Here is a 23,503-nt window from a genome sequence, read left to right on the forward strand (position 1 = left end):
TAACAAAGAACACGTGAAAGCTTTGGATGTTTTCGAGCTCTCAAACAGAAACCCCAACTTACCACTAGCTTTTACTAATATGACTGAGAGACGTCATTCTACGATCTGCACTGTATATATTACATAAATTTTGAAAAATGTTAATGCTAGCTTAAGCTGAATCAATGTAAGGGATGTAGCACGGTTTGGTAGCATGCTTGCTTTGGGTACAAAATGTGACAGGTTAAAATCCTATTATCCTTATCTATCATTGCTCCGTTGAGCAATAACCAGGGATTTTTTAGATTAATTCGCATCAAGACTTATACATAATCTTTTATTCTTATGATACCATATAGCACGCATACAAGACGTACTAAGGCCAATCTTTTCCTTTATCGTCATTTGATGAAGAAAGTGCTCTTAGTACAATTCGGTAGAACATTGGTCTCCAAAACCCAATGTCGTAGGTTCAAATCCTACGACACGTTACCACTCTTTCATATATGACGATATAAGAAACCAGTCATTTTGATCAATGATGTTGATCCGTTGATTACCTTGCAAAGCCTATACTTATATTGTTATTATATTATACACATTTTTTTAATTAAAACAATTCAAAAGGTTGTTTTTCGACCCGTCTCATCCATTTCATCTTAACATATGTATAAAATGGATGATAAAAAGGTTTTTAATTCTTGCAATAGACGTTTCTAGTGTGAAGGAAGATTGATGTGTCTCAAAGGGGACAAGCCATATGTACCTTCAGAATCATCAAGTGCATTGATTTTCAGTTGGCCACTGAGCAGAAATGTGACAAGATCATGGCAACTCTCATTTAAGACCATGTCTCAGATCTGCTCAACATTATTCAACAATGGTACACCTTCAAATGCATAATGTACAACTGTTTAAATGAATATACTATTTTGCCCACTCATATCATGAATCAACATTAAATGTTTTGTGTTGTGTACTTGTGGTAACTGACTTATGGTTTTCAGTGCCTATTTTTATCTTTTTTTTTTTAAATCCAGAAGTACATATCGGTAGCCACTTGGCCTGATGGCATTAGATGTTTAGCTTAACTAAACTGATGTCGGTTCAAGTCAGCATTAGACTAATGGGTATGGGGGCCGGCTGAGGCCCGGCTAGAACCGGCGCCGGTCCCCCACACCACCCCCTCATGTCCGGCCCGGCTCAAGCGGCTCCCCACAGCCGGGTTAGCCGTGCCTCTCTCCTCTCTCCTAACACACATACATCTATACATACATACATATATATATATAGGGAGCCGTATATATATATATATATATATATATATATATATATATATATATATATATATAAAGGGGTTCATCCCCCACCCCCATAGGTTCATCCCCTTCAAGCCGAGCCTACGTGGCGGCTCATCCCCTCCAAGCCCATCCTCTCCATACCCTTTAGTCTTAGGTGAATTTAGAAGTAGATTTTAGAGGGGCGTGTATGTTGTTCCCAAAAAACATCTTCATCCATGTAGCTATGGGAAACACTGATCTTCGATTGGGAATCTACTAATACTCTCATAAACCCTATCCTCCGGCTAGGCGTGGAGTGCTATGAATGGTCTTATATACAATACTATTTTCTTATGGGCTAAAGAGATGTTAGTTCAAAGGTCGAAGCATGTACTTATAAGGCCAGGCGGGGCGGTCCGTGATGGACGCCGGCCACGAGTGATGGTATCACGAACACTGCCGCCCCCATGTTGATAACGCGTTATTTTTGAAACGCGTTGAAACCTTCACGCGTTGAAAAGTTTGAAAAATTCGAACGTTGCTTGCTTTTTGACCGTTATTCAACGGTTAAATTCAATAAAAAAAAACCTTTAAACCCTTTTATCTATTTGTATCTCCATTTTAAACCATTTTACACACACCAATCTACATCTTTAAACCATTTTAAACCCATTTCACACAATCTACATCTTTCTCAAATGGATTTCCCTACGGATTCGACGTTTCCGATGTCTAGCGATAGCGATACCGAGTCGTCTTCCGACAATGAGATGCTAAAATATTTTGTGTCGATGTATAACGAACTTGATGCCGAGTCGTCCCGCCCAAAGAAGAAAATGGCAGACCGTGATCGTATACGTGCCAACGAAGTGTTGATGAACGATTATTTTGTGGAAAATCCGCTCTACAATGCCGAAACGTTTAGAGATCGGTTTCGTTTACCCAAAGAATTATTTTTAAAGATTGTTGGAGACATCGAAGCAAGCGAGGAATGGTTTCAAGAAGGTTACAATGCGAGAGGCAAACCAAGTTTCACGCCGATACAAAAATGCACGTCCGTCATTCGCCAACTAGCGACAGGTAACCCTGCCGATCAATATGATGAACCTAGCTATGTCGGCCAGAACTTCACGTGAATGTTTGCAATTTTTTTTGCAACGCGGTCATTAAGTTGTATGCTAAAGAGTTTTTACGTAAACCGACGAGCCACGACATCTCACGTATTTACGCCGCACATGAGGCTAGATGGCATTTTCCCGGGATGCTCGGTAGCATCGATTGTACACATATCGAGTGGAAAAATTGTCCAAGAGAGTTGTGAGGGGCGTATGTTAGGGGAGACATCAAAAGACCAACCATCATACTAGAAGCGGTGGCGTCGAATGATTTATGGATTTGGCATTCGTATTTTGGTGTTCCAGGTTCAAACAACGACATCAATGTCTTGCACACGTCGCCGTTGTTTCAAACCGTAACGGATGGTACCGCACCTTCCTCTCCTTTCTATGTTAACGGGCGACATTACAAACGAGACTTTTTTCTTGTGGATGGTATCTACCTGTCATGGTCTGTTTTTGTGAAAGCTCCCTCATTTCCTGTCGAGCCTAAAGAAATCGTGTTAAAAAATTGCAAGAATCGTCAAGAAAAGATGTTGAGAGGGCATTTGGTGTTTTAAAGGGTAGATGAGGTATACTACACCGACCGGTTCGTGCGACGAACAAGAAAGCAATACATAGCATAGTGTATGCATGTATCATATTGCACAATATGATAATCAAAGAAGACGGACGTGCAATATCCCCGGATTGGGTGCCGGATCCTCCTACACAAGTTCAAGTTTCACAAAATATCCATCTAGAATTGCGTAATGAAGAAATTCACTTTCGGTTGAGATACGATTTAATGGAACTAGTTGGTTCTCTAGGTTTAGAGTTTCATGAGTTGGACGAGGAGTAGGTTTTTTTTTTTTATTTGTAGCCTAAAATATTTCTAGTATGTTAAATTGAAGTAGTATGTTTTAATTTAATGGAAATTTGTAATTTTAGTGTTTTATTGTTAATTTCTAATTTAAAATAAAAAATTAAAAAAATTTGTGAGTGATGGAATTCTATCACTAGTGAGCACCCCCAGATAAAATATTGGGTGATGACATGGCATGAGTTGATTGGATATTAGGAATGATAGAATTCTATCACTAATGACCAACCCCCTCCCCTAAATACATATAAAAATTGGTTTGATACATAAACGATTTTAGTTATTTCTTATTCTTCCATAAGCTATAAATGTGTAAACCATGTTTAAGAAAGCTACGATTCTTAATATAGTAATTTATTAAATAGCTAATGGCTTTATAGCCTAGTGTCATTTTAGAGGTGTGATAAGGTTTTAGGAGCAATAGGTCCTGGATTCAATTCCCACAAGGTTTTTCTCATATTTATAGGGTTTCCTTCTGAATTGGTGTATAGTGGAGATAGATATGATCGGGTGATTCGGCTGGTGGCACAATGACACTCCAATAGTCCGTTAGTGATCCTTAAAAAATACTTTATTAAATAAAACACATCTTATGATGCATTTTGATGCTTTTTATAATAAAACACCCCTATGATTGTGAGGGACTTTTGAACCGATCAGTATTTATGATGCATTATGATAGGTACAAGCTACCAAGACACAAGAGTATGACAACTAATTAAAAACATAAAACCATGGGCCCTAGTGCCACAAAGAAAGGGTACAAAAAACAAACACTTAATACTCATGCCACAAATAAAGCCAAAGATTTACATCTTGTAATTTATAGTTTCATGCAATAAAACTTGTACTAGAAAACGACAAAACTCATCTTACGTTTTTACAATTATTTTGTCTTTCTAAAATTCGCTAACTATAAACTTAATCATCCAATACAAAATCAATTTAAAGAAATCTACGAAAACCACATGGAAACATATACAAACAACAAGCGAATGTATCCTAGTGAAATCTCATTTATATGGTAGGGTTTGAGAGGGTGAGACGAGACAACATAAAGTGTGGCTAAGAGAAAAAAAACAACAATAAGACGTAAAGTACTAAATAATAATAGCCATACACTAACTATACCAATACACATATTCGTTTAACTATGATACATAAAACGACCTCTTCTTTTTTCATCACATATTATTAATTATATACACAACACTCTATATAGGTATTATGAGTTTCTTTCAATTCTCTACTATAAATAAATTCAATATTCAACATGTCCCATGGTATGCACATTTTTTTTAATGACAAATTTGGATCACTTACAGATCACTAAAGCACCAACGGAATCACCCGATCATATTGATCTCCACATAAACCAATTCTGGAGAAAACTTAATAAATCTGGTAAAAACCCCTTGTAGAAATCAAACCCATGACCTAAATGTCCCTAAACCTTATCTCACCCCTAAAATGTCACTAGGTTATAATACCATAGGCCATGCTAAACACACATTAGGAGCCATTTTATATATTGGTGGCCTCAACTATCATGGTATTAGAACCATTTCATTAGAAACTCAACTATTAGTGTATTGACTTGCTACTATTTTCTGGTGAACAATTTTGGTTCCTAATTTTTCCAACTATACAAACTTGTTAACCATAATGAACAGTCATGTCTTTAGAAATTCAGTTTTGATAATCATAAATCTACAAATATGAGTGTTTTCGGATCATCATACATAACTACTTCAAATGTAGCATAACTACAACCTTTGTTAATTGTTACCCAGAAGCGAAATTCAAATCTTCGATACCATTACATATGCATGATTCAATCCCTTTGTCGGTTTTCTGTTCATCTTCTTTGACTTTAACTTCTTCTGACTCGGCAATCGCCGTGCATTCCTGAAATCTGAAGCAAGTACACAGATGATCATTAGTGATACCCGCCACCTGCATGAACGAATAGATGACTGTGGGACCCACGCAACGAAACCCTCTCCTTATGAGATCTTTGCTTATTACGTCAGCTTTCGGTGTTTTCACGGGAATCTGACGAGGGTATCGGAATCTACTAATGATAGGTTTATAGTTCACAAAGCTCCAGATGTATTTGTCGAATGACCCGAATTCATTTATGACCTGACATTTGGCAAAACCTGCAAAAAGTTAGGATACCCTTTACAAAAATGTACAACTTTGACTGGATTGTACAACTTTGACTGCATATAGTACAAACCATAAAGCTGTTGGTGAGATATTGACATAACTGATTATCATCTTTCCATATAACATTTTCATTATATTTTGCATAAAGATTCAAGAAAGTCGTAAAGGAACCTTTATCGGCTCGTTCAACTTTCATCTATGGAAATGAAACATAAACTACTAAACATCTGACATATGATCATCGAAAACTTGTTGCTAGCGTATGTTATTCCTGATAAAACATATAGGGGTGTTCATGGCCTGGTTTTGAAGAAATATATGGGCCAAACCACTAACTATGGTTCGGTTTTGACGGTTTGGCAGACAGAGCCAGTTTTTAATTTGTTTTCCAAAATCGTTAGCTTGTATTACATATTTTAAAACGAGAAAGATTGTTACCAAACATATTCCAAAAAAGAATAATAATTAAATAAAAAGGTTGAGAGGCCGATTCGGTTTTGGCTCCAAACCACCGGACGGTTGAAACCGAATGCCTTTCAACCTTTTTATTTATTTACTTTTCTTTTTTGGAATATGTTTGGTAACCATCTTTCTCGTTTTAAAAGGTCTAATACAAACTAAGGATTTTGGAAAAAAAGAACTAAAAAGTGGCTCAGTCTGCCAAACCGTCAAAACCGAACCATAGTTAGGGATTTGGCCCATATATTTCTTCAAAACCGGCAGAACGAGAGTGACCACATTGTTAGATATGGATAACTACAGGGACATAAGTTAAGGTTTTGCCATTATATTTCACCAACCTACCAAATTGCATTATATTTGAAGGATAATCTTTGTGTCATTGAGGGTGACACTTCAAGAAAGAATAATAAAAAATGTAAAAATTCAGGTCAACAATATACAGAAAATAAATAAACAATAACACAAGTTGAAGAAAGCTCAGGACCACTATTAATTTGCACCTACTCTACCATAACTTATCATTTCATTCAAATATGTCGTGTTATCAATAATAAAAGTGACAGCAATAATTATGACAACCCTTTTTCATGGTTACAACTACCTAAATCCAGAGCAACGTACACCTCGCATTGCACAGCGTACAACTCGTTAAAACACAGATCGGTTTATTTTGGGAATTTTAGCTCTAAGAAAAATGGATTCCAACCAAAGGGATGAAGGTAACTCATTGTGGGTAGCCTTTTTTATGGTTAAAATTCTTAGATCTGAAGCAATGTACAACTTTCATTGCATGATGAACAATCCCTTATTTTAGAGTAAAGGCCATTTTCGTCCCTGAGGTTTGGCTACTTTTGCGACTTTCGTCCAAATGTTTGTTTTTCCGCATCTGAATCCAAAAGTTTTGAAATCTTGCCATTTTTATGCAACTCGTTAACTCCATCTATGTTTTAAGTTAAAGTCAGGGGTATTTCGTCTTTTTGGACATTTTTGTGATGATTGAAGGGTTTGGGTGATGAGAAAGTCAACAGAGGTGGATCTTTATTTCTTATAGTGTTATTTATTTTAATAACAAATGTCTAAAAAGACGGAAATGCCCATGATTTGACGGAGAAAAATGGATGGAGTTAATGAGTTGGATGAAAATGGCAAGATTTCAAACCTTTTGGATCCAGATGCGGAAAAACCAACCTTTGGACGAAAGTCGCAAAAGTGGCCAAATCTCAGGGACGGAAATGGCATTTTACCACTTATTTTATTATAAATGATCTTAACCCAACTGTACTAGATATCATTAAGGTCATGCAAGAATCAACCTTTAGATCATGAAATGCAATCAGTGTCAATCACATTAGTTGTACCATGCAAGCATTTAATGCCTTTAGTTCATTAAGTTGGAACTTAATTAGCGGAGGTAACTCAGAGACGAATCCGGTACAAGATAAGCAACCTCTGATATCTGCTAATGGATCTTCAAGGATTTATCAAAGGCAAAGAGGGTCGGACAGGCGGGTTGAGTTACGGGTCAAAATGGGTCATGGGTAAATGGCCAGAATCATCCCTGAGTTAATGAGGCATTTTAACTGAGTTTGTGATTTAAATGGAAATGACAACAAAATCAAAACGTCAGCTGTCTAGATACAAAAAAAAAAAAAAAAAAAAAAAAAAAAAAAAAAAAAAAAAACATTTTGGATGTAACAGGCAAATCAGCCTAGACCTCAGGGATGATTCTGGCATTTTACTCTTTTTATTGGTTAACATTATCCTTTCAGATATGATTACAAACAATATGCAAATTTAATGACAATACGATATTTTGAATAAAATGATTTGAGAGGTTTTATACTTTTATGCGTTGCAAATACACTTTGGTGACTTTCAACTTGTTTGACTCGTTAGAGATAAAGCATAACACGATTTGACCCGTTCATAAACAGTCACAATAAGAGCTACAAGAATAACAGTTGGGATTCACAGGATCTACCTTAGACATTTGGCGAGCATTTTCGACTATGGCCCGCAGTTTAAGCTCAGAAAGTAGAGAGCTTGCAGCACTCCCGGGTCCCACTAGCTTCTTCTCATTGAACTTTTCGACAACCGTAGGATCAAAATCAGCAAAAACTTCCCTACATAGATAACCAACCATAGGATTATAAATTTATAATCCACAAAAACACTTATCAAAGAATGTCTATTATCAAACATTATATACTACCTAAAAAGGTGCCGTTTGTTGAGGATCGCAGGCCATGTAAGTTCTGATAAAGCCCCCGAAAGCACAAGCAACTCAAATAATTTTCTACATAATTCAACAATTCGACACAAAGTCGAAAATAAACAAAATAATCATATAGTGGTCTCATAAAATAGCATATCAATACGACAATATACAACATTATTGTTTAGACATACTTGTCATCATGGACCGGAACTCCCCATTCTTCATCGTGGAATACCGCGTATGATTGATCTAGTTAAAGACATTGCATAACAAGTCAGCATACAAGCTCAAAATCATCACAAGTTCCACATAAAAAAACGCAAAATGAACGACTTGTTGGAACTTAAAATTAGGGGTGCAAAATGGATCATGTTTGTGGGTTGGCAGGTTCAACCTGACCTGAACCTGAAAATCGGGTCATACATATGAACCCAAACACGACCCAAATATTAGTGGGTTGACCTGAGCACGATTCGTTCAACCCGATTTTTTTTTTTTCGCAAATTAATATACTAAAATTAAATTTTACTAAAAAAACACAAATGCATACAATATAATTACATTTTAATTACAAATCTTATGTCAATTTCTCTTTTTAAATTATAATTATGGTATAAATACACACCCCATTTAATTTATGACATAAAACATATTGTAAAAAATAAAATATAATATAAATGGGTTAAAAGGGTCAACCCGCCAACCCAGCCGGGTTGACATGAACCTGACCTGTTTAGCTAAACGGGTTCGCAGGATCAACCTGAAATTGACCCGAACCCGTTTAGAATAAACCCACACCCGTGAATTTCATGTCCCCTACTTAAAATCACAAATGTTGAATAATTGATTCATTGGCAATCTAGCGTATGATAACTTGATACATTAACAAAAGAATAACGATCAATTTGTAACTATACCTGAACATGATGTTACCCAAGCACACCTTTTCTTGGTTAGTAAATCATCAGGTGAAGAACTTTCTGAACCACTATCAACAACAACGATCTTCGTTTTCGAAGCCAATTGTCTCCTACCTCTAGCATTACTACTAGTCCTATAAATCCTACCAGTAGACGCCCGACTTTGAAACGAATCGGTCGAAGCATCCGAAGAACACGAAGCATTAAGCGACACCTGTCTGCGTAATATCGAAGGAACACCAGCGGACCGAAAAGGAGGCGATGATGCGGCAACCCCTTGGTTCTTCCCACCTATAGATCCTTTCTCCGGTGACATATCAATCTTTTTTGACGTTTTCGACACGGGTTTTTGAGTGCTTATAGGTCCCAGATCCTTGTTTCCGGTCAGCCCGAGTATCGATCTTGTTTTCGACTCGGTTACATGCATAGACTTAACTCTTGGAGCTCCAGACATCAAAAGTTACCTATGGTTCTATCCCAATTTAACTTACAGAAAACTATCAAATCTGTTGTGAAATTTGTGTACAATGATAACAATAATCTAAACCCTCACTGCACAGTACTTAATTACCACCAAACTTTACCGAAAATTTCAGTCAGACATTTTCACAAACACCTTGTGGGCATACAAACAGGTTACTCAAAACTTCACACCTGGTCAAACACATAACAATAATCAACAATTTGACGAAAATCAACGAACTTTACAACTCTCTACAGATCAATTTATGTAACGGGTGTGTTTCAAATTGGGAAAAAAGTTGAACAATTAGCCTCGAAAATGATAAATTCCATGACAATGAGAGCGAAATATGAAGAAGGTGTGTCCTTTTTGCTCATAATTTGAATGAATTTTTGGATAAAGCTGACATTTTTGTCTTTATTTTGTTGTTGGTGCATAAAAACATATAAATAAAATGAACAGAAATGAATGAGGCTTCGGATCCAATGTTATTGTACCTGTGTTGTGTGTTCCTTGTGAGGAGAGGAATGTGGGTGATTCTCTCTCTACAGTGGTACTTTTAGAGAGAGAAAGTGTGGGTTTTTAGAGAGAGAGAGAGAGAGCAGCAAATGATGAGTGAGAGAGAAGGAAAGAAAGAGAGGGGGTTGCACTTTTGCATATAGTTTGCTTTCTTTTTATTGTTTTCATTTCAACACTTTTGGTCCCTTTATTTTGAATTAAGTCAATAAAGGTCCTTGTACCTTTTATTGTCAAACCTTCTTTTTTTTTTCTTTTCTTGAAAAGAAGAGAATTAATTTACTTTATGGTATGTTTTCTTGATCAAAATATCATAATTTGAATTAGTTACTTGTTTCATAGTAAATAAAATAAGTTACTGTGATGAAAATAATGATATTGGTATTGTATTTTTTTAATTTAAAACTTGATTGCTATATTTGTAACAACACATGAAAAATGAGTATTAGATACTAATAGTAATAAATATATAAAAAAGTTTACCGTGTTACGTCACCAATCTTTACTACTTGGTCTTTCACTACATCTCAATTAGTGTTCTCAAAACTGGACCAACCAATTGTACTAAGATCTATCTACATGATCACCTTGGTTGAGTACTTTTGAACTGCCTTTATTTAAGTCAGGTGATTCTGGCAAAAAGCGTTTTAGCCGACAAACTGAATCGGTGGTTGACCTTGATTTTTAATACTTGTTATTTACTATTCTTTTTTCCTTTTGAAGTCCCATTTACCGGGTTAGTTTTTCATTTATCTCCCCCGAACCTTTTTTACTATGTCCGACCCTATATATTTCAACACACAAATTGTTATTCTCTTATATATTAATTCATAACATTTGAATGAATAGTACTTTATTTTGTTTTTATGGTTTTTTTCTTGGCTTATATATATATATATATATATATATATATAGTGGAGGGTTCAAATGAGAAGAAATTCTTTGTAAGAAGAAAAAAGAAGAAATTTCAACCAATAGGAATGCTTCATTAGACTTCATTTAATATTTGTACTTAATGTAACTATAAGGGTATATTAGTAAACTTACATATATCATTAATTGGTAGTTTTATCTTTAATAACTAACTATATTAAATTTGTAACTTGTTTTTAAGATATATATTTTTCACAAAAAATAAAAATAAAAATTCATTTATAGTGTAGGATAAATACGAAGCGTGTAAGATAAATTACGAGTTGTGTAGGATAAATTTCAATATGTGTAGGATAAATTTCGAAATGTGTAGGATAACTTTTGACGTGTGTAGGCAAAAATATTTAGTATTGAGGATTATAGTCTTAATGACTAATTAATTAGTCAAACATAATAATAAATAAGATGAGAAAAAAAACTATTTAATGTTTTACAATTGTACCTGAAGGGGTATGGTCCCAAAACGACCATTACCCGCATCAAACAAACCCCTACCAGTAAGCAAACCGCACCCATGCGGTCACATCCTTCGAACCCATTCGGTTCGAAGATGAATAGCTTGACCCAAGTACGAAAGAAGATGAGCATATCGATGCGGCTGGCACCGCATCATATGGCCATTTTCGTTACGACAAGGGAAGCGAGCAAATAGTCTCCACATACGATGATGCGGCCAACGCCGCATCTCGCGTATTTCTTGATCACAAGTAGGAGACGCGGTAACTTCAGACGTTACCGCATGCAGCGATGCGGCTCGCACCGCACCCTGCATATCCAACAAGTGGACTGACACGCCAGGCAAGTGGCTGACACCACGAGGCAAGTGGCGCCGACGACAGTCCCCTGTCAGAGCTATTAAAGCAATGGGCTGACGTGGCGTAACCCCCACGGCCGGCGAGACTGACACACCTGCAACGGTGCAGCTCGTCGTCAGCCCATCCATCAATCTCCTCCTTCACTCCTCGGCTATAAATACCGACCCCAAACCAGGTTTGAGGTATCTCTTCACAACTCTCTAACTACTACTATTATCTTGCTTTGCTTCCCAAGCAAACTACTGATTCTCACGCCGGAGAGTGGTAACAAGGAGCACCCCCCACCCCATCCTCCTTGTTACGAGTCACGGCTTGTTTCCTTGTGCAGGAGATCATCCACCGGTGACCCAGCCAGCGATCTCCGAGAGGAAGGGATTAACCCTTCTTGACGAGACCAGTGTGTTAACCCTGCCCGGTTAACCATTGTTTCATCATTGGCGCCCACCGTGGGGCCCGAACCCACGACCACAAGGGATATATTACCTTTTCCGCATCACTCACGAGCACACGTGAAATATGCGGAAGTGACACACATGAACCCATTCAGATGTGTCAGATGCTCAGAACCAGTGTTGTTCTTTGGACTGAACCGCATCTCAGGAACAGGCAAAGCGCATTGCCTTCATTCTCTTCAAGCTTCAAATCCCTCCTGTCCGGTTCACAACCACAGAGGGTGCATGAACAACTTCTTAAGAAAAAAGAACGGAATCTACGCGCCCGCACATCAGCAGCCCTGACTCCTGAACCTTCAAGAGTTACATCCGTGCAACAAGCACACTTTGAGCGAAAATGGGACTGCAACATCGCAGACACCCATGAAGAGCTACAGACATAACCATAGCTTCCGCAGAGTGGTTGCTACGGAAGAGCAAAGCTCACTCCACATCACCAAACGAGGCTACCTCGTTATAAACTCGGTATTGGAGCGTGAAGGAAAGTGGCTCCAGAAAGAACGCAGATACGTGCTCTAAACAAGTACTTATCAAGCAGCAAGTGTCCGAACAGCGGTAACAAGTCTGCCTATGACTTTGTTTACCTGCCAACGGACCGCGGTAACAAGTCTGCTTAGGACTTTGTTTACCTACCAATGGATCGCATGGAATAAACAACGATGGGCACCCCCTTGCCTATGACCATGTTTATTTACCCATAGTTTAGATCCACATTGTTCGACCAAACAGGGCCAACAATGACGCAACGAAGTAACCGCAAAGAACGTGCGGTTACTTGAGAGCTATCAAGATGAACACGAACACCCCACAAAAAAGGGATGGTCATCTCGTCATAGGATGCTGAACATAGAACTTGAGCAAAGTTCTAACACAACATCCAAAACCTTCAAACCCGACCGCAAAGGTTGGTTTAAAAGCTTTTCTTTTCTTCTTCGTGCACCATTCTGGCAAATGGTTCGAAGAAGAAACCACCTCCAAGAGGTTCGAAACATGTGCAAACCTTCGAACCACCATCCAAGAGGTTGGTTCGAAGTTTGTGCAGCATTACCATGAAGGTCCCTAACAGGCCTTCAACACAACAACAGGTGGCAACCCACCTGCTGACATGCAACGGCTGAGAATTTCGCATCAAGCGAAATCCCTTCACCGGTACGGAAGAGGCATAGCCGGATTTTTTACCAGATCACCAGTTTGATCTGGCCTAGAATTTTCTCCAGACTGCCACACTACCTTCCTACACCATAAGTCCAGTACTCCTCCCACGTGCAACTTGCACAAGGGAGCAACACTAGACTGGGGGGACTTGAAGGGGTATGGTCCCAAAACGACCATTACCCGCATCAAACAAACCCCTACCAGTAAGCAAACCGCACCCATGCGGTCACATCCTTCGAACCCATTCGGTTCGAAGATGAATAGCTTGACCCAAGTACGAAAGAAGATGAGCATATCGATGCGGCTGGCACCGCATCATATGGCCATTTTCGTCACGACAAGGGAAGCGAGCAAATAGTCTCCACATACGATGATGCGGCCAACGCCGCATCTCGCGTATTTCTTGATCACAAGTAGGAGACGCGGTAACTTCAGACGTTACCGCATGCAGCGATGCGGCTCGCACCGCACCCTGCATATCCAACAAGTGGACTGACACGCCAGGCAAGTGGCTGACACCACGAGGCAAGTGGCGCCGACGACAGTCCCCTGTCAGAGCTATTAAAGCAATGGGCTGACGTGGCGTAACCCCCACGGCCGGCGAGACTGACACACCTGCAACGGTGCAGCTCGTCGTCAGCCCATCCATCAATCTCCTCCTTCACTCCTCGGCTATAAATACCGACCCCAAACCAGGTTTGAGGTATCTCTTCACAACTCTCTAACTACTACTATTATCTTGCTTTGCTTCCCAAGCAAACTACTGATTCTCACGCCGGAGAGTGGTAACAAGGAGCACCCCCCACCCCATCCTCCTTGTTACGAGTCACGGCTTGTTTCCTTGTGCAGGAGATCATCCACCGGTGACCCAGCCAGCGATCTCCGAGAGGAAGGGATTAACCCTTCTTGACGAGACCAGTGTGTTAACCCTGCCCGGTTAACCATTGTTTCATCAGTACCCTTTTATTCTTTTTCTTCTCAATAAAATTTTCTTCTCAAATGAACCTTCCCCTATATATATATATATATATATATATATATATATATATATATATATATATAGGGGAGGGTTTAAATGAGAACGCTAAATATTGTGAGAACCGTGAGAACAAATGAAAAAACCATGAGAACTTGGTCAAAAACAATTCAAATTCAAAAAATTTTCTACAGTTATCATTATTATTCGAATACAATGTTAGAAATTCAATTTACACGTTTAAATTTACGTGAATTCGTAAATAAAGAAAATTTACACATATGTAAGTTTGCCATTTACACATGTGTAAATCTTCTATATTTACACATGTGTAAAAAATCTAAAAAGAATGATTTTGAAATGAGAAATGAATTATTTGATGTTATAAATTCTTGTTTTGATGTTGTATCTTAATTAGAATGAGGTTTGTATAAAAAAATTGGTTTTGATTGGTTTTTTAATTCGTTCTCACGGTTCTCGCAATATTTAGGGTTCTCAAGATAACCCTCCCCTATATATATATATATATATATATATATATATATATATATATATATATATATATGTATATATATATATTTGCATAACAAACTTGAAAGAGTTTAGTATTTTATTAAATTTTGTTTTACGTAATTTTCGGATTTTGTCGTCTTCCTTAATTTTCTACTTAGTAAGGCGTTTGCCGATCACATTTGACTCCTCATGTTTCTTTTATCCCCTCGACTTTCTAATACGTATTGATATAAATTTGACGCTGTCTATGTTTTAAGTTACGTGAATCACTTAGTGTTAATAATTTGTGCTTTTGTTTTAGGTTGTTTTCTGGTCTTGGTTGTCGTTCGGTTGCTACTTAGCACAATTTTAATCCTCGGCCCCGTAACGCCTGTAGCACGTTTTACGACATTGCCCCGCAACGCGGGGGTTAAGACTAGTTATTATTATTATTTATTACATATAAATACAAACTTATGATGAAAAGTAACTTAGATTTTTATCTTGTTTTTATCTTATATGGAGTGTATGGATGAAGTGACGGAAGTGGTTAGATGTAAGTTACATGTATATTGAACCTTTGTTCCACGTCTAATTTCAGTTTTTTTTATTGTTTATATACTAATAATATTTTATCGTATTTTTTCTTTTCGTTTATACGTTTTAAATACGATGCTAAATAAAGTTTCGAACGCTTTTATTTTTAATTACGTGCATAAAATTTAATTCAAAACCGAGTTGTGAATAACAATGTACAAGTGGTTATAGCACAAATGTACTTGTTATCAAAGTAAATGTACATGTTATCAAAGTTCTGTCGAGTTTTTGTTTTAGTAATGTAAAATAGCATTTTTTTTATAAAATTCGGAATATACCGTTTATATCTATCTACGATTAGATAAAAGTTCTATTTTTTTAACTATAATATTGTGATGTGCTTATTTTTGCTACAATTCGATGAAAGTTCTATTCTAATAAGTCAAATATAGTTGACTTTTGGTTCTTTACCATGACGATCTGATCAACACCTGAATCGGTATCAATATTGTAATGAACCGAACTGATACCGACCGAAAGCCCCCACAAGGTGCGGGAGAAATCCCACTAGTTTATATTAAAAACCCAAGGCATTTTAAGTTTAGCTTTGTGTGTTTAAACATATTTATAATCAGTGGTGTGCTACGCATTCTAGCGGTGGTCGAGTAGTCGGCCTTTGGACATAGCTCCGAAAGGGTGGGTTTACACGTGGAAAGCAGATAGCCGTTAAAAAAAAAGTCATCCAATTTTTTAAATCGGTTATATGGATCCGACCCGTGAACCGTAATGCGTCATGTTTGATGACTAGTCCATTTATAAAAACACTGATTTCAACACATCATAATCTCCGCATTTATTCATCCAAATACACTTTCTAAATGATATTTATATATTTACTATAGAACAAGTAAATATTATACAATTTAGTAATATTTAGTAAATATTATATAAGATAATTTGGAAATAGCCGCCGTTCGAAAAAAAAAAAAAAGTAAATATTATACAATTTAGTAATATTTGCTTGTTATATAAGATAATTTGGAAAGATCATTTAATAGTTATAGTAATTATGAAGCATGAAAGTGAAGAGGGTTGTTTGGTAGTTTGATTGAATGTAACAAGGCTAAAAATACTAGGTAGTAGAAGGTACATTACCAACTATATTCGGTTTGAGTCCAGGAGTGTTCGGTAAAAGATTGGACAAAAGCAGAGTAAAAATCGCTTCGCCCTTTCAATAAAATGAATCAAATCATTGAGACCAACTAGTTGATGCATCATGTGTAGTACAATATGCATCTATGGAAGTACCTTGTCCGAAATTATTTTACTAAAGTACAATGATAATTGCACTAACCTTGGTCTTCACGACTCCTCAATTTATTATTGGAGTTTATCTATAGCAACTCTTATGAGTGTGATAGGGTGTCACCTCAGCTTTTTGGTGTGGCACACCACCCGTCAAGGGTGTGATAAGGCGTCGCACAAGGGGCGTGGCCACAGCCACAATGGTTTAGTTCAAAAGTTCTAATATATGCTCTTTTTTTCATACGATCACAAGTAGAGAATATATAAACACCGTATAATAATAACCATATCACACTATGTAACACTATATAACAAATATAACAGTATAGTTTGTCTGATAGCATGTCTATGATAGGTGTATAGTGTTATATATTGTTATATACTGTTATATAGTGTTACATAGTGTTACATAGTGTTACATGGTGTTATATGATGTTACATATTGTTATACGGTGTTATATAGTGTCATATATACTGTTATAATACACTTCTCACACTTCTGAATTAGTGTACACTATCCCTACCATATATATATATAAAAGGTTATTAGATTCTAATAATCCGAAGTTTTACTGGTTGACCAATAATAATTACAACTTCACAAATTCCCTTTGACAATCTCAATTTATAAGATTTTGGCCCCTATCGATCTATTTCTAACTCGGTTAGTTTTTGATGACTAAAAAATAGTTGATTCATTATGTGTATGATGACGTGGATATTGATATAAAAAAATATTTTTTTTATTATATATATACACACACACACACACTCGTCATCTTCACCACCACCACCTCACTACCACCATAACCACTACCACAACCACCCACCTCCCACCGCACAACCACCATCTTCAACCCCCTCCGACCACCACCTACCTACCACAATTGCACTAACTAACAACCTCCATCTCCACTGTAAACCTCCACCCTCAAAACTCCCAACCTTCTACCATCTCACCTGTAAACCCCCCCAACCTGCAATCACCAACTACCACAAACCTCCACCCACCACAAACCTCCACCCACCACAAACTATTTCACTCTGAATCGATACCAGATCCCGCTGGTGATGCATCTAGCCGGTGATGCATCTGAGTTGTGATGTTCGGTTCAGCCTGAGGTTGGTTCTAATATGAGGAAGTAGTTTAGGGTTGAAGATGGTGGTGGTGCAAAGGGCTGAAGATGGTGGTTGTGCGGTGGAGGTTTGCAGTAGTAGGTGATTGCAGATTTGGGGATGAATCTGAGATCGGTGGGAAGAAGAACTGGTGGATACATAGCAGTTGTAATGGTGGTGGTTTATGGTGGTTAGCAGTTGTGATGGTTGTGGTGGATATGGCAATGGTAGGTGGTGGTGGTGGGTGGAGATGACAGTGGTGGTGGATGGAGATGATAGTGGTGTTGGAGGAGATGGTTGTGACAACTCGAATTTCCAAGATTCCTATTTCGCATTTATTGCACGCTCTTGTATTGTTTAGTTGTTTATTTGCACAATTGATTGCTATGGAATTGTATACGTTTTGATTCAATGAAGTGTATTGTGTGTTTGTGCATGGTTATGTGTTAATTGTGATAGACTTGTCAAATATGTGAACTTGGTGGTGAAACTGTGAAATTGATGTGAGATGGTGTACTTGTGTAAGATATAGTAATTCAGGGTGTGTAGAGTAATTAGTGAAAATTAAACTATACTTAACCCTAATCCTTCACTAAACCTCACACAAGAAATCAAAGCACGTAGTTTCATTCTTTGGTCTTCTCTGGCAATCATCACATCATCATTGGCAAGCTATTCATCACTTTCGATCTCCACATTTTCTCTAGAATCAACACAAGGTAAATGATTATTGTTTATTGATTTCTTAATTGTATCAATTCTTGATTCTTGATTATGTATGCATGAAAAACCCTAGTTTCATATGTAATGTTTCTGTGTTTAAGGATTCTGATTATGGAGAAACGAATATGAATAGTTGTATGCTCGTTAGATTGTTCTTGTAATGATTAATTGTTGATCATAGGTGGATTGGTTATGATTCTGACGTCAATATGAATAAAATTAGGGTTTTTGTTCGTATGCGTAACTGTTATTCATGAGACTAATGCCTGCTCGATGATTGTTGTTAATAAGGTCCGAAGTTCTAAATGAATACTCTTGGTCCGACCTTTAAGACTAAATGTGGTCCGACTTTTTGGACTGGAAATGTTGCCCGACTTTTCTAATGGATCACATGTCCGAGTATATACTGTATGTTTAGTCAGACCTTTGGAGGTTATTTGATATGTCCGAGTTTCACAAGATGTTACCATGTCCGAGTTTCACTATGTCACCTTGTCCGAGTTTTAACCCCCACTCCCCATGTCCGACCTTTGTTACCTCCTCACATGGTCCGAACTTTGATAGGCCCTCCCCTTGGTCCGACTTTTAACCCCCCATACCCCCTAGTCCGAATTTCATGTGTGGAAGTTATGTTGTCCAAGTTTTTAAACCCCCATGTGCTATCCGACTTTTAAACAGGGGAAACACCCCCCACACACTTGTTTGAATTTTGGAATGGCAAGGCCCTGTCTGATGTTGTGTGATGTTCGATTTGAAACAATGAACTGCATGATAGATAACGATTAATCTGTTAAGCTGTGTATGACCCTTTGTTAAATCCCTGACTTTGTTAAACTTGTGAAGTTTAATAACGCTGCTAAATGTACTGAGTATCTTAACGGTGACAATTAGATTAACATCCATGTTAGACTGAAATGTGAAAGCAAAGGCGTGACGCATGAATTATGTGAATACGATGAACTGATTACATGATGTAGGATCCTATATGTGTATAATTGTATAATACTGAATGCAACTGTATGATTCTACATGCGTGAACATTCTATGTGATATCATCATATACACAATAAACACACAAGACACAGCTGCTTGAATGTCAATGATTTGCAAACCCTAATTGGATGCAAACACTTACATTATATCATGTGCAATATATCCTAGGTCGTGTGTAACAGACTTAGACATTTGATAAACCCTAGAGCATAGCATACCGAGCAAACCAAGGTGAGTTCACACTCTTACTAAGGCATGGGATTCCCAGGGCTTGGGAATGGGATTGAAGGAACAAGGTTGAATAGATTCGTACTGACACTAATACTAGACTACCATACCATTGTCCTCGGTTGTGCAGGACACATACTTATGCTACTCACTGTCCTCGGTTGTGCAGGACACATACTTACAATATACGTATACTTATACTTACTACTATCCTCGGTTGTGAAGGATACTTACGTAATACCTACGTAAAACTTGTACGTACCACTGTTCTCGGTTGTGAAGAACACTTACGGTTATGAATAGTCTAGTGGATATACAACATGGGAAGCCCCCACCAATAGAACGTACTATCGGCCCAGTAGAGCCACATGTTACAAATGAACTTACTGTTATGCATTTACTTTCTGTGAACTCGCTCAACTAGTTGTTGATCCTCTGTTACATGCCTTGCAGGTCGTTAGATACATGGAGCTTGCACAGGGAGGAGCAGGTCGTTGTGGAGCATGGATCGTGGATGCCATGTTAAAACATTTAAACATTTGGACTTATGTTACACATTGGGTTTTCATACTTATGCTTCCGCTACACTTTGAAACTATAATTATGTTTTGAACACCTATCGTATTGAATGACCGGTTTACATTTATTTCATTTGATATTAATTACATGTTCAATATGATTGGTGGCTTGATCCTGGTCAGTCACGCTCCCAAGCGGTGATACTCCGCAGGTGGATTTTGGGGGTGTGACAGATTGGTATCAGAGCCATTGGTTATAGAGAACTTGGTTTTACTATGGGAAAACGTTTTTATTAAAACCAGACTATAACCAGAACAGTGCTCTCAACGATCCACAATGATGCTTCGCTCCACGTGCAAGACTCAACATCCTAGGTAATAAGGTTTATGTTTATTGCCTACTTGCTAGAATTGCATAGAACTTTGCTCATAGTATGTTTAGAATACATTGCTCACTACTTGTTATTGCTTGAGAACACCTACGTGCTTACACTCTTCTGTCATCGCACTATTCGCGAACCTCTCTCACTTACGTTACATTTGCTATGAAGATCATGGCCGGACATATCAACATGACTCAAGCCCAGTTGACGGCTCTCATTAACGAACGAATTGCTGCGGCACTTGCAGCCATACGAGCAGGAGGTCAACACGCTCAGTCACCTGTTTACACCTTCAAAAATCTCAAGGATTGCCAACCTAGTACCTTCAGTGGAACTGAGGGAGTTGAAGGCCTCCTCCACTGGTTCGAGAGGCTCGAAACTGACTTTGAGGTGCATGATTGCCCTGAGTCTCGTAGAGTAAAGTTTGCTACTGGAACACTTGAAGGTGCTGCATTAACCTGGTGGGAAGCACAGGTTCAGATGTTAGGGCTGGCAGCTGCTAATGCCACCCCCTGGAACGAGTTCAAGGACCTAATTAAGGAAGAGTTTTGCAGTCGTGAAGACATCCACAAACTAGAGGTAGAGTTCCTCAACCTACAGATGGTGGGGTCGGAAATTGAAGCTTATACAAAGAGATCGAATGAATTAGCCACATTTTGTCCCACTATGGTATACCCTCCCACCAAACGCATCGAACTGTATCTCAAGGGTCTGGTGCCCGAAATTCAAAGTCATGTAACCGCAGCTAATCTTGGCACTATCCAGCAAGTCACTCGACTTGCTCATCGTCTCACAGACCAGACTGAAGAACAAAACAAACTACCGAAACGTGATAAAACTGATACTGCATGTGCTTCTAGTGATAACAAACGCAAGTGGGATGAAAACCTGAGCAAGGGATTTATTTTGGTCCAGCCTCTGACACAGCAGCAAGAGATAGATGACTACCAGAGCCCCAGACAGCAGTTTGCTAGTAGTCATGGGCAGAAAAGATATCGAGGAATTCACCCATGGTGCAACAATTGTAACAGGCACCACGGTGGCCAGTGCAACAAGGGTCGTTGCCAGCGGTGTCTCAAGATTGGTCATGAAGCTAAGGATTGTCGAAACTCACGTCCTGTAACTCAAGAACAACAACGACCGCCTCAACCTCCGCAGAATCAGCAGCAACAACAGAGTTTTAAAGGATGTTTTCAGTGTGATGCTAAAGATCACTACAAGAGACATTGTCCGCATATAAACCAGGACCAGACTCAGAACCACGACCATGGAAACAGGGACGACAATGGGGATAGCGTTGGGGGAAACAATGGAAACAATGACGCCGAGGCCACATGTACGTGATTGGTCAGGGTGACGCAAGGAACGATCCAAACGTAATAATGGGTAAGTTTCTTCTCGACGACTTTTATGTTACTGTCTTGTTTGATTTGGGTGTAGATACCAGTTATATGTTCTTGAAAGATAGCCAAATGTTAAAACATACACCAACTCCCCTAAATACCAAACCTGTCGTAGGGTTAGCTTATGGTACAAGTCTAGGGGCCACACATAGTTCAGGGTTGTAATCTTATCCTCGCTGGGCAGACGTTCCCTATCGACTTCATTCCTATAGTTCTGGACAGCACCTATAGCTCACGCACCATATCGCTTAGCTCCATCAGAATTGGAAGAACTATCGACGCAGCTACAAGAACTCTTGGATGAGGGATTCATCCGGCCCATCTTTTCGCCTTGGGGAGCTCCAGTATTATTCGTGAAAAAGAAGGATGGCACTTTCAGGATGTGTATAGACTACCGCGAACTGAACAAGGTCACAGTGAAGAACCGTTATCCTCTTCCACGCATTGACAATTTATCCGACCAATTGCGAGGGTCGAGTTACTACTCCAAGATTGATCTAAGGTCCGGTTACCATCAGCTGAGAGTCCAGGATGAGGACGTCTCCAAAACCGCATTCAGAACTCGCTACGGCCGTTACGAGTTTCTAGTCATGCCATTCGGGCTAACGAACGCGCCTGCCATTTTCATGGATCTTATGAATAGGGTGTGCAAGCCCTATCTTGACAAGTTCGTCATTGTCTTCATCGACGACATTCTGATCTACTCCAAGAGTCAGGAGGAACACGAGCAGCACCTGCGTCTTATCTTGGAACTTCTTCGAAAGGAACAACTGTACGCCAAGTTTTCAAATGCGACTTCTGGCTTCGTGAAGTCCACTTCTTAGGCCATGTGGTGAACAGGGATGGGATTCATGTTGATCCATCCAAGGTAGATTCGATCAGGAACTGGCCTGCACCGCGTACGCCAACGGAAATACGCCAATTCTTGGGTTTGGCGGGGTACTACAGACGATTCATTAAAGACTTTTCGAAGATCGCACAGCCGCTTACGCTACCGACACAGAAAGGTGTCACCTATCGTTGGGGAGACTTCCAGGAAACGGCTTTTCAGTACTTAAAGGATAGGCTTTGCAGCGCACCTATTCTCTCATTGCCAGAGGGCACAGATGATTTTGTAGTCTATTGTGACGCATCGATACAGGGGCTTGGTTGTGTATTGATGCAGCGGGATAAAGTTATTGCCTACGCTTCTCGTCAACTCAAAGTTCATGAACGGAACTACACGATGCACGATTTAGAGCTGGGAGCTGTTGTTTTTGCACTTAAGATATGGCGACACTACCTGTACGGTACCAAGTGCACAATTTACACCGATCACAGGAGTCTCGAGCATATCTTCAAGCAGAAGGAATTGAATATGCGTCAACGACGATGGGTCGAACTGCTTAACGATTACGAATGCGCTATTAAGTATCATCCAGGCAAAGCCAATGTTGTGGCTGACGCTCTCAGTCGAAAGGACACTCTACCTAGACGCGTACGAGCCT

The 23,503-nt window shown here is 38.7% G+C and overlaps 1 protein-coding gene across 1 annotated transcript; it reads right to left on the bottom strand.

Annotated features, from left to right (window-relative positions):
* Window positions 1-4,870: 4,870 nt before the first annotated feature.
* Window positions 4,871-10,112, bottom strand: LOC110928825 (probable GMP synthase [glutamine-hydrolyzing]). Its single transcript, XM_022171869.2, has 6 exons — window positions 9,969-10,112; window positions 9,006-9,662; window positions 8,280-8,337; window positions 8,083-8,166; window positions 7,852-7,993; window positions 4,871-5,381 (listed from the first exon to the last, which is right to left on the bottom strand). Exons 2-6 carry the CDS (start codon window positions 9,460-9,462, stop codon window positions 5,022-5,024), a joined length of 1,101 nt encoding a protein of 366 aa, XP_022027561.1. The 5' UTR covers window positions 9,463-9,662; window positions 9,969-10,112; the 3' UTR covers window positions 4,871-5,021.
* Window positions 10,113-23,503: the final 13,391 nt, after the last annotated feature.

The sequence above is a fragment of the Helianthus annuus genome, chromosome 3, assembly GCF_002127325.2.
Source record: "Helianthus annuus cultivar XRQ/B chromosome 3, HanXRQr2.0-SUNRISE, whole genome shotgun sequence".
Taxonomy (NCBI): domain Eukaryota; kingdom Viridiplantae; phylum Streptophyta; class Magnoliopsida; order Asterales; family Asteraceae; genus Helianthus; species Helianthus annuus.

Coding starts and splice junctions, on each gene's coding strand:
- LOC110928825 (XM_022171869.2), bottom strand. CDS start 9,462: ATGTCTGGAGCTCCAAGAGTTAAGTCTATGCATGTAACCGAGTCGAAA. Junction 8,338..9,005: donor TTGGGTAACATCATGTTCAG/GTATAGTTACAA, acceptor GTCTTTAACTAG/ATCAATCATACGCGGTATTC. Junction 5,382..7,851: donor ATGCTCGCCAAATGTCTAAG/GTAGATCCTGTG, acceptor GCCAAATGTCAG/GTCATAAATGAATTCGGGTC.